The sequence below is a fragment of the Ammodytes marinus genome (assembly GCF_949987685.1).
Source record: "Ammodytes marinus genome assembly, chromosome: 6".
NCBI classification, from domain to species: Eukaryota; Metazoa; Chordata; class Actinopteri; order Uranoscopiformes; family Ammodytidae; genus Ammodytes; species Ammodytes marinus.
In genome coordinates, this window is record NC_137235.1 from 6,300,648 (window position 1) to 6,313,415 (window position 12,768).

General features: G+C 41.8%; 1 protein-coding gene across 3 annotated transcripts in view; it reads right to left on the reverse strand.

Annotated features, from left to right (window-relative positions):
• Positions 1-12,768, reverse strand: part of lrba (LPS-responsive vesicle trafficking, beach and anchor containing) — a 191,588-nt gene that overhangs the window by 85,129 nt on the left and 93,691 nt on the right. For all 3 annotated transcript variants that reach the window (XM_080029557.1, XM_080029558.1, XM_080029556.1), the window contains exon 36: positions 9,927-10,093. In XM_080029557.1, coding sequence (XP_079885683.1) covers positions 9,927-10,093 — 167 coding nt within the window. The remainder of the gene's footprint in view (positions 1-9,926; positions 10,094-12,768) is intronic.

Sequence of the window (12,768 nt, forward strand, 5' to 3'; positions counted from 1 at the left end):
ATCAGTTTGTTTTTTTCTTCACATTTTTAGTCTTGAAATAAATGATCTTATATCTAACATCGCATTTCAAACTGATATTCAATAAAATATCTAATTTCCTTCCTGATTATTCTACATTATTTATTTGAATTCAGCCTTTCAGGGAAAGGTAGAATTTACCCTGGGTGAATATGGGCGATGGGGTAAAGGAAATATTACCGTTTTTGAATGAGTTTATCTCCGTAGCATTTGATATTATGTAAATGCTAACATGACCTTTATCAAAGCAACCAGGACATACAGAGTGAATGTGCTTTCATATATCACCTCGAGCGGCTGCACTTTGGCACAAACAGTCATTCATAACCTTTCTGCTAAATTAATTTGGGTACAGTCAATGAGACCTGCATATGCAGAAGAGATTTCTCTCCTTGCTCCTCATGTTAATGCCAGTTCCTATTGGCAGCCCTCAAATTGCTCAAACATTGCTGCTATCCCCAGGATGATTTTGCTTTGATTTGCATAAACCATGTGTTTAGAAGAAACGGCAGAGCAGGAATAGATTGAGGATTTGTCATGTTGAGGACTGGTGGCTTGAGCGCCGGCTCTTTGTCAAACGGTGGCAGCCATCGCTTGGATGGGATCTCCAGACTCAAATTAAAATGAAAACAGGACCAAATACCTTGCCACTGAAATTGTTCGGCATGATTAAGTCTAGCCCAAGTGATTTTCTACATGTGCATTAATGCTTCTCCGTGCCACTCCGATGAGTTTCACGGGAGACCATCTACATGTGTGTATGTTAATTCACCTCAGCTAATGTTGTTTACAAGATTCACCAGAGGTAACGTTAGGGTCACAGACCCGCCAACATTTCCATCTTATCCCCTCAAATGACAGTTGAGTCCGCATGTAATTTTGCCCTCCTCACTATTAATCACAGGATCAAATCATTTAGTTTGTCTATTTGAAGGTGGATTTGAATATGGTGCAGTGGGGTGTTGCAACACCAGAGCAGATCTGTGATGAAAAATGCTTAAAAACATATCTTATGAAAGGAGTATGCTCTTAAAAAATAAATAAAATAAAATGTTTTCACTCGCACTGAAAAAAAGTCAATGTACATTTACATCCTTTGCTTTCATCCCTCTCGTTAACTCCCTTTTCACTGAATTTGCTGCTAACACACACGAGCGCACACGCTCTCATTACCCAGACAACATAAGCACCTACCACTCCTCCCAATTAACTCCAATTTATCCGAGAGCTTTTCAAAAAGTGATCTGAAAAAAAAGAGGGAGTTATATCGCATCTCTGAAAACATGGCTGGCTTGTGAGGATCAAAGCACTCCCATGGGTGGAAGGCAAGAGGGCTTCAGACTCCCCACAATGCCGTGCAGACAAATGAAATAATGCAAATCGCGCCCTAATTACCACCAGCTTAGTGAGCAGCTTCCAATTAGCAGCAATTACACTCAGTGTAAATTCACAGACAAAAAGCCAGACAATTACACTCTAATGATATCAGATTTCATGGGAGGTAAGAAGGCAAAGGGCTGTGTTTAGTAGGGTAGTAAATATTGACCAAATATGGAAATGCCTTGAAAAAGCTTTTTCCATTCAAATGAATGATGTTGTACTTGATTTTATTGTTTAATGTTAAAATAGCTTCTCGTTCTCGGGTTTGCCTTATCTAAATGATCTGAGCAAGAGCACTACATCATAAATAGACTTCAACCCTGCTTCACGTCGCTGAAGTGGTACCATCTGTATTTTTGATGAAGAGTCAAATTTTTCCTGTGATTTTGACAACATGCATTTAGGGCCATTTATCACCACCGCAGCGAGGTAATGAGGGCATCCACTGGACCGGAGTTGCATAATTCTGCCATTACCGGCCCATTGTAATAATCTTCTGACCTCTAGCTTTCAGAGCTGATCTTGAATGGTATGACAAATTCTCAACACATATATACCCCAACGTTTTTCCAAAAGAGAAAAAAAAAGAAGAAAAAAATACAGTGGAGAAGCTCAAGGTCAACTGAGATTGAGGATTCAGGGAGGGGAGGGGTTATGAAGTTCACATTTATGGAGGGGGGTCTTGCAGAAAAACTACCCCAAAAAATTTGAAATACATTATTGTAAAGTTTTTTTGTTTTTTGCAGATTTCAGCTTCGTTTGTGATTTTCAAACTACACAAAATTTGGTAAAATTCAGACTCATCTGGCTTGTGCGGTGAAGGAGTTTGACTAGAAGATACGAATCTGCATTGTTCCCTCTCCCTTTAACTGTGTACTATTCGGTTGTGTGTGTGTGCTGCTTCAGTGTGATACAGGAACTACAGCGCTCTGCAATCTCATCTAGCAAAGGCTGTCTGCTATTCATGAGCACCTCCTCCCTTCTCTCCATCATACGGCTGTGCCCATTATACAGCACTTATAGCACAGTGTGTGTGTGTGTGTGTGTGTGTGTGTGTGTGTGTCAGACGCAGCCATTCCATCGCAAGGTGATTGAGACGATCATATAAACAGAAGTCTGACTAACTATAATGGCCGTGTAGTTATCTATTCGTTCGAGAAAATAACATTATGGGGGGAAAAAAACAGAAAAGCATCCCCCGCGATAAAAGTCCCCACATGAATTTAAAATACAAATTATTTCTCAGTGATTTGTCATGTTTGCATTGAAAACACAACACAAATACTATGCTCCAACCGCCTTTCCATATATTTTGTAATATCAGTTTTTAACAACACATAGCTTACATACCGAAATCCCCTGGTCTTATCCTCTTAGGCTCGTGCCAAGCTTGAACTACGACACAGGTATGGAGGGGTTTCAAGTAAATCTATAGCACGGATACAAGCTGAAGATCTATGAGTAAAGGATGATCCTCGGTCTTCAATACCGGAGACATTGGTGTTTTATGTTGCCTTTTTTGCTTTGGTTGCACAAGAAAGTGCTGGATTCTATAGATAAAAGGCGTTTTTTTTTTTTCTTCTTTTCGGCAAATGATGAAAGTAGCGAAAATAAATGACCTGCTGGTCCCATGGTGTAATTACAGTGGCTGTAAGCATACCAATCTATCACTACGAGGGAGAGAGAGAGAGAGGGAGAGAGGGAGAGAGAGGTGGGGGCTGACATGCTCTAAAGGGGTTAGTCAAAGGAGATAGCCTTTGACTAACTACTGGCCCTGGACGATCGATACGGAGCAGATATTGCATCAAGGGAGAAAGGAGGAGGATGGGGGGGAAAGTGCTAAAAACTTCCCAAATGGTTTTTCATTCAGATATTGATCAGCACCCCTTTTATCGTGACCTTGCTCCACCAAGGCCATATACTTTCTTAAGGGTATATGAAACTCATAAATCTGAGAGTTGCTACAGAGTCACACTGGGGCTGTGAGCAGCCAGGCAGGGAGGCAGAAATGGTGTAATTGGTCTTTCTGGGGCCTCCTTTCATACTTCATAACAGGGATTCCATTACATTGCTGAGCTGCCAGGAGGAGGACAGACAAAACTGATGGCGTGGAAAGTAAGTAGAGGATCTTAAAGGATGTAAATGGGTTAGGGTCATTTGGGTTCTCACACAGATTGTACATCGGTAGCTGCTAAGGCTGCGTGGAAAGTTTCAGGAGCAGCAAAAAAAAATGACTTAATACAGTATAGGATTACAAATCAATTAAAAACACATTTTGAACAAAACAGGTGCTATCAAAACAAAACTGATGCTATAAATGTGAATCTTTTCCCCAATAATGATTAAAAGTAGCATTTTGAACGGCACCGCTTATCCTTTCCATTGTCATTTGAAATGATCCACTGAGTGTACATATTTGGATTCTCCTTTCTCCACTGCAGCACTTAACCAGACTAACATATGGACATCATCAGCTGTTAATATGTTCCGCCATGACACTTTGTTGCTATTCCTTACGGCCCCAGCCACTGTACTGTATATACAGTCGAGGTAAATGTTATCATTGAGGCTATATTCTAATTCATATCCATGAGGCCGGCACTGCACGGTAGGCCCTTACTGGCACGTTATTTTATGTAACTGATGGAACGCAAGTGTGTCAAAACTCCCCAACGGTCTCCCCAGAGGTTTAAAGAACATCCTTTTTGTCACGTCACAACTTTCTTTCGGCCCCAGACACATGTCATTGCAACATGATGGATGAAGGTGGAAGGTTTCAAGTTAAAACCGTTTAAGGACTTTGGTGTCCGTGATTCCAAGAGAGTCTGGTTTACAGAGATGAACATATCTGAGGGCGGACTTAGCATTGCTTAGAGCGCTGTGTTTACGCCACATGTTTATGACCGCATCAGGCCAGATGGATGACCACAAAGTCCAGCCCGGGCTAATTGGTTTTTGAAGTAGCCGGGATCCTGGACTAACGGAAACAACTGCCTCAGATGGGGACGGGAGCTACAGCTGCCTCTGCACACAGTACAGTACAGTACATCGGGTCATGTTTGTGTTTAGACTGCAAGGTATTTATAAGCAAACCCAAAGCCATTATCAGTTAAAAATGACCAGTTAAGTACTGTACAAATAATTGAATGTAAAGAAAAGGCTTGTTCCAGATAGTATCTACTGCAGATGCCATTTACACAGCCATCGGGATTTAATTTAGGTGAACCAAAGAGGCTTATCTACAAAGATTTGAATACAAATAATAACCAATTGCCAGGGTGGAAAAGTAGAGTAACGGAAATGCACAGAAAATCATTCCAATAGGAAAATCTAGTGTGTCAATCAGAATCAAACAAAGATTGGAGATCAACCGCTACAGTTTATGCTATTCCCAAATACAACAAAGGCAATCTGATGGTCAGATAAGGCAGCAGCTGTAGAGTTTTCCATCCGGCAAACAAGACACGCTCTCAACCTTTTACATACAAATTTGTGCAATCACTCATGGCTACGGTTTAGTATATACTATATACTGTAGTTTAGAGGAAGGGATGTGGAGAGAAAAAATGTCCCTGCCTTGTCTTTGTCTCCATCTCATCTCAAACTTTTAATGCATCAGTAACAAATATCTCTCTCTCCCTCTCATCCTCTGTTCCATCCATCTCCCTCTCTCTCTCTCTCTCCCTGTCTTCCTGGCCCTCTCAAGTCGTGCATTTCCGTGAGTCAGTGTACTCTAAACAGTTATGTTCTTGTTTCCTATGGTTATAATCTCCGCTGACGTGCTAGAGTCCCATTTCCTTTTTGAGCCCTGCGTGCACAGTTGCCAGCGCAGGCCGTAATGTACAGCGTGTCCATAAAACACACACACAAGCAAAGGCAGCGCAGACGTTGTGCAGACCTCAGCTTTAACACATGCATTACATTCAGTATTATGTATCATAATTGTGATTTAAGTCTGGAATGAAGGCATACAAGTGGTGATTAATCTGGGCCCCTGCAGTTTCTCATGCAATCATTTATTTAAATAAATAAAAATTACTACGTGAACATGAATGTCCTCGCTGCAGTAAGCATAACTCCTCAGTATGTTCAGAGCGTAATTAATTGATTGCTCGGGAGCGTGATACAGCGAGAATCCAGGAGAGGAGGCTCCACGAGTGGGACACGGTAAACGATGATGACGGAAGGACAATGGGCAGTAGTGTTGCAATTGTATGGTTAATCAATTGATTAAATTTTTTTTTTTTAGTTTCGTTTGTGGTTGCTATAAATCCAATCTGATCAAAACCAACTCAACAAAGTCTGACTTGAGCTGATTAGCTGAGATTAAAGGTTTAAGTTCAAACAAGACAAGATTTGAGTGTTAGATTAGGTTCTTAACAACTAGTTTGAAAATCAATTGCAAAAATCAATTGTTTAAGTCATTATCAAGGAAACATATCAAACATTCACTGGTTCCAGGTCTAGATGGGAGTACTTGCTGTCCAATGTTTTATTTATCATTAAAAAAAATGAGGCACGCTACTGTCAGACATTAACAATGAGAGGATGTTGGTCTTAAGAAAACTGTGACTTTTTCTGTGTCTTACATTTTACAGACTAAACCACAAATCAATAAATTGTTGAAAAATGTATAAATAAATAATGCAAATCGATAGAGAGGTGAATCGGTTGTTGCAGCCCTAATGGGAAGAACAGGTCAGTAGTGGTGCATGCTTTGCTCTGCAAAAAACGGTTTATACATCACATAGAATGCTGTTTTCCTAATGGGAATATTGTTATATAAAAAGAAAATAATGCTTATTTTAGATGATAAAATTAATAATACTGACATGGTGTGATTAAACTGTACACATCAGTATATTGTATAGGAAATATTTCACACATATTTTTATATCATGAGTGAACAAGACAATCCTTTGGTAACCGAACGTTCTGCTCCGGCTTCTCTCCCTCAATAGCGCGCTGGCAAAATGACATAGCACGGGATAAAATAGTAATGCTAATATCAATAGTTTGTCCATTACAGGTCAGCTAACTGTCCAGCGGAACAGTTACAAAGCTGTTCCTTTTCGATCTCACAAGGCCGATCAATACGGGGGCATACTGTTTCAATTTTGCCGGCATTGATTTTCTCTATAACACTCCAACCCCGAAGCATTCGTCTTTCTGAAGGAAGGATGATTTGATTTACTGAAGAAAAATTGGAGTGCACATCACAAAGATTTTTTGCCGGGCGGGAGTGTGACACGCCAAAAGATGGATGTCCCTTGGCTGGGAAGCCTCTAGCCTAAGGGCGTCCATTAGAGCAGCGCTGCAGCAGAAAATGAGCTGCTTATATGAGGGAGGAGGAGCAGAGGGAGAGGTGTGTGTGTGTGTGTGTGTGTGGGGGGGGGGGGGCTTACTAGCTGTAGGTGAGGATGGCTGGAATAAAAAAGGGATGCTGATGCAGCCTTAAAAAGGAAAGATTGAGACAAAATAGGAGAACAACCAATACCAGGGAGTATACCTTTAAAGGTGGAGTCAGTGATTATGGAGAATGCTTGTTGTCTAAAACACTTTATGCCAAAATCAGTGATATAACCTCAAAATGTGCTAACTGAACGTAATGTATGTGCACTGAAGAAAAAAAACATCTGGTGTTATTACACACCTTAGGCCCTGTAAACGGGTATGTTAACAGGGAAGGATATGTACAGATGCTAGCAGAATGCCTGTTTACAGAGCCTAGGCTGTGTATTAACATTGGATATTTTTTCAGCGCACACACAGTTTGGAAAGGTAGCGTGATCATGAGGGAATATTGACAGATTTTGCCCCAAAAAATATTTTGAAAACAAACGTTCCCAACAATCTCTGACTGCGCCTTTCGCTCTGCATCTTGAATAATGTTTCCACTTGCCTCAAACAGACCGGCTACATCAGTGGATTGTCAAATACATATTCTACATCACACCTTCAACCTTTCTTTTCAACTGCAGCCACCTTTCTTCCCCTCGCTTCCTGCATCCAGAGTGAATTTCCATGGTACATTAGTCGGCCTATTAGAATGCAATAAAGAGAAGGAATGAGAGGGGAAAGAGAGGAGCGTATAATGCGTGTGCCCCCCCCCCCCCCCCCCCCCGGAGACGGTGAGTTGGCGTTCTCCATCATCTGCCCTCATCTCCCCTCTCTGTTCGTCCACTTTGTCTAGGTGTCATATACATGAAAGATGATTCCTGACCCAAATAAACATTGCAGCGGTCTGTATGCTCAGAGGACCCCAGCTCAAAGAAAGAAAAAAAAATGACATCTGCCCGTTGTTTCATTTGGGGCTATCTTGCTGGCTGGTTCATTTACTTCCTCTGCTCCCTTAAAAAGACAGCGAGCTGGCATGTTGTACACCTGAGTCTCCAGGCAGCAGGAGAGAAATGTATGGAAGAACAGGTAGTCGACCTATCTGTCGGGCTGTGGATCTGTGTATGACACTGGATGACAGACAAGGGCACAGAAAAAAAGATAGATACTACTGCCTCTGTCTGGTGGAAGGAATCCTCCGCGGATACAGCTGAAGTAGATAGTGTGGAACGAGAGAGTGCAAAAGGACAAGGAGTGAGAGAAAAGGAAGGGAATAGATTGTAGGGGTGGTAACGAAATGAGAAAAAAAAACTGCAGATAGAGGGAAGACGAAGCAGGGGGAATGGGTACGGGTATGGGGGAAAAAATCATCCAACACCTCTTTTCTCCAGAGGCCAGGGCCGCTGTAAGCTGGATATTAAGACACAAATTGCATTCAGGCGGGTCACACCATGTCAGAAGATATTAGATGCCTGCCGTGAAGGAAAACAACAATTCCCATCAGCTTGTGAGAAAATAATATTTTCATTTTCAGCCTCTTTATTGAATGGAAACTTTGGGGAATACATTTGTTTTAAGGCGCGTGAGCAGCAGCAAGGCTTGGATTTTTTTTACACCCAGGCAACAAAAGGATCGTAATCATAGCTGTGTATTGTCTTTGTGTTCCCTGGATTTCATTTTCACTGCGGGGAAAAAAGAAGAAAAAAAAAGGGTTGCGGGTTTCATTGTGTGTATCGGTTCTTCCCCCTGCCGGTCGTATTCACAGGCAGCACACGTTGGTGTTACACTCGTTTTTGTGTATGTGTGGAGTTAGGGAAAAAAACATCTCTTATATCAGGACGCCCGCGGCTATGCAGGTGTGTGCTTGTGAGTTGTGTTTTTTTTTTTTTGCCTGTGTCCATCTTTTCCCTTTTACTTGTTCTTTTCTCTGGGGTTTACTCTGCAGCACCAGATGTTTCCCCTCCTATGCCCGCATGCATACCACAGGCTCTGCACCACCTGACCTTCACAGTAATTGACCAAAAATATTGATGTAATGGCACGGGACTGATTGTGATTTATTAAAAGAGCGCTGCACTCCAAGGCCCAGTGCCAATGGCTCCCTGCGCCCATCGGCAGCCATTAGGAAAACCATCAATAGCGCTACGGCATAAAGGGCCAGTAATGGGGGGGACTGTTTTCTGGCCAGGGCTCGTATAGAACACAATCTCCATAGTAAATAGCTTAGCCTTGTGTGTGTGAGTACACATGGAGACTAATAGAAGGAAAGTGCTGAACGCAAAAGAGAGGGAGGAGCAGAATATAACAAATAATACACTGCATATAAGAGAAGAAAAAAAATAGCAAAGGAAAAACCAAGGCAGCCCGATATAGAGCCCTGATCCAACAGCAAACCAACCCTCTTGCCAGACGAGTCTCTGGAGAGTTGCTTCAGCCTAACAAGCGCGAGCCAGCGGCCGTCTCTGCAGCTCACCATTACACACTACCTGCACAAACAGCCCCATCATTAGGGAATAGCCGCATTGGATTGTGCTGCTGCCTATTTGGCGAAACAAACACACGCTTGGAAAAAAAAGAGGCTCCCTCTGTTCTTAATGGGAGCGGGAGCTGTTTAGAATGGCTTTCATCTCTCTCCCGAGTCAATGCATCATTCAACCCACAGCTGACATTTTCACCTTTGCAAATCTAATTTAATCAAAGTCATGAGTATTGGGGGATGAGAAAAGATTATAATGAGATTAAAACCATCACAGTGGTTTGGAATCATTTTCCAGAGGGAGAAAATGACACGCTATGAACACGGTTCATTAAAAAAAAAACAGGTGCATTCTCTTGATTGAACACTTTTCTCTACAACGCTTCACTTAAGTAACACCATCACCTTTTGTCTCCTGGCATGTGGGGGAAAAACATAATTGTGATATAATGTGATATAATATAGAATCAAAGGATTATTTTTCCCTATTTACATTTTATTTTTAAATATACGTCTGCCATGTGTCTATTGAACATGTACATAATGTCATATGTATTATGTGTATGTTATGTATGTGTGAAGTATTAGGATACATTTTAAAATAACTTACAAGTTCAGGTCTAACAACAATCCTTCTTTAAATGACAGATAAGTTAAGTCAAACCTTCCAGAATGAGCACAGTGATGTTGTTGTTAGACACAGGTAGTGTTTTACCTTATAGCAGAGCTTCCCCAGGCTCCATGTTTGTCAGTCAGTATGTTGACTATCTTCTGGACCAGCTGCGTGGCCGTCACGTGGTCGCGGTACTTGGCTGCTCGGATCAGGTGGTCGCACATCTTCTCCTCATCTCTTTTCTCCGCTGCGTACTGAGCGCAGTTAGACTGGGAAGGAAGCAGAAAAAAACACATTATTAAATCTGCAAGTGAAGGCATCGCGAAAGTGTGTGCATCGCAAACAAATACAATAAAGAGCCAAGAGAATTCATTTTATAGTTTATAAAACATAACATCTTTTAGTAGCCATTTAGCAAATAACTATAGAAGAACAGGTCGACAGAAAGCAACAATACAGACATTAGCACAACAATGATTTCATGTATAGAAACTCTATCCTGAGTAGAACCAAATGAAAGGAATAGGGTCATTTCTGCCCTCATGTCATGTTGATTAATAACAGTGGACACACACGTATTTACTAAAGGCCCTCCGGCACACCGAATCACACCGTACCCACAATGCACAGGGAGGACATTTTTCTCTGTCGGAATTTGTTATCAGAATGAGCCTTTGAACTCTGCAGCGATGGTTTAAAGTAAAAACACCTTCTGAAAATAACAGCTATAATTCGAAACAGTGTTTTGATTTCCAATCTCTCCTTCGGAATACATTTCAATTGCAAACTTGTGTCGTGGCTCAAGGCTCACTTTGAAAGAATAGTTTCAAAGTGATATTCTTATTGAAGGTGAGCTCAAGGAAAGGGACGAAGCAAAAACATGTGCTATGTATAGTACAGAGAGCCACACAGATCATCCGGCTTGCTGTGGTGCCTTGTTATTTTCTTCTGCATGCTACAGTGATAGCAGCTAAAAGCAAATGGCTGCAGAATTAAAGCACAAAAGCTTATTCAATTATTAATGCTACTTCGGTTGTATATTGCTCTCCTTATCAAATTAACCTTACGCTAACCCATTTGTACGACAGCCATACAGTAAGCATTAACCCCAGACGCATGGCGGAACAAATGCAACCTGCTTTTCAAAAGTTACCAGTAAAGCGCTTTATAATGGGTCCTCCTCTCCAATTTGAACGACAACATTTCATATCTGACAGAAAATCTATAGGTATAAATCACATTAGAGGGGCTTTTTCTGTGGGCTGCCGGGCCTTAATTATCAATCTATGTCTCTTTGTGGCATTAAAGTGGGCCTTGACCTTCCAGCATGATGACCTGGGGAAACGGCTAAAATAAAAAAGGGAGTACGGAGAAGGAATTTCTAAGTAAGCATTACACATTTTTTTCAAATTCCAAATGCTTTCGCTTTGTTGTATGTGAGTGTGTGTTGCATGTCCATTAATCTTGATCAGTGGCACTGAAGGCAAGCTGGAGCCAGGGAACAGCTTGAGCAAAGGAAGGGACTAAGGATGGTGGGAAAAATACTATTGTTGTAGTAATGCTCAGCATCAGATATTGTATAAGACACTGTAGGTTATACAATTCAAAGGTGTAGTCAGCGATTCTGGAAAATGCTTGTTGTCACAGTCAGTGAATATCTCCTCACGATCAGCTTACCTGTAAGTACAGTGTGTTTCCTAAAAATAATATGCAGTGTTAATACACATTCTGGGCTCTCTAAATGGCATGTTGCTAGCTAGGTGGGCACCTTTTGTTTACATACTCTTTGTTTACATGCCAGTTTACTCAGCCTAGGCTGTGTAAAAACACCAGATTTTTTCTCAGCGCACACACAGTACGAACAGGTAGCGGATCATGAGGAGATATTCAATGATTTTGACACAAGGTGATTTCTGACAACAAGCGTTCTTCAGAATAGCTGACTGCACCTTTAAATGTACATGGTTATAGAAATTCATTTTCCAAAAATACAAGCTTATGTGGATTTCCGTCCTTTAAACAGATGTAAGTAGCACGCTTATAAAAAGGTCAATTTCCATCGGCCCCTGTCTGAGACGTGTAAAGTCTGCAGGACTAATCAACAGCGCTGGGTTCAAGCTCATAACCATAAACAAACACTTCAGCACCTGTGTGTTGAGCCTGCCCAAACACCCAAACCCTCCATGCTGTAATGGCCTTTCCTCATATGCCAAGCCAAAGTCCACTACAGGAGAAAAAAGGCCAAATTCCCAGACTTACCCCTAAAACAACAACCAAAAAGAAAAAGAAAAAAAGTTGAACACATAAGTAGTGCCATGTAAAATTGGGTTTTGCTCGTAAGTGGAAAAGACAAGTCACTGTTAATTCCACGGGTCATCCGCTAATGTGAAGTCAGAGAACATGCCAGGGTATTATGAAAGGCTCATTATGTCCTGTTATTATGCAGGTTAAAGCGAATAACTAAATCGCCAAGATGGCAGTATGCTGCATTCACTTCCATCCAGCTCCACAGACAGGGTAGGGGACGGAAACTAAAAAGTTAGCATGTTGTGTGATTTCACACCCACTGTTCTTTAAAGAGAGCATCTTAAACTCATGCTCAGGTCTTTGTATTTGATGTTGGACTCCACCCAGACAGCCACCAGGGCACAACTTTGCTGCCAGTGAGACCGTTATGACTTGCGACACTGTAATCATGGGCAGCACCTTCCATTACATGGCCCGGCTGACAGGGTCGGCTCGGCGTGAGGGCCCTGCTCCGCCGGAGGAGACAGCTTTGGGGGAAGACGAAGTGATAATGGCTGGCATTAATCGAGTCAATTACACTGAGTCGTGTCTCCCGCAATTCATCAGCGCTTCAAATAAATAACTATGGATGTGTGTTGGGGCTTTTTTTTTGGGAGGGGGGATGAAATGGGGCTGCTTTGGGAAGTTGACCGGGGAG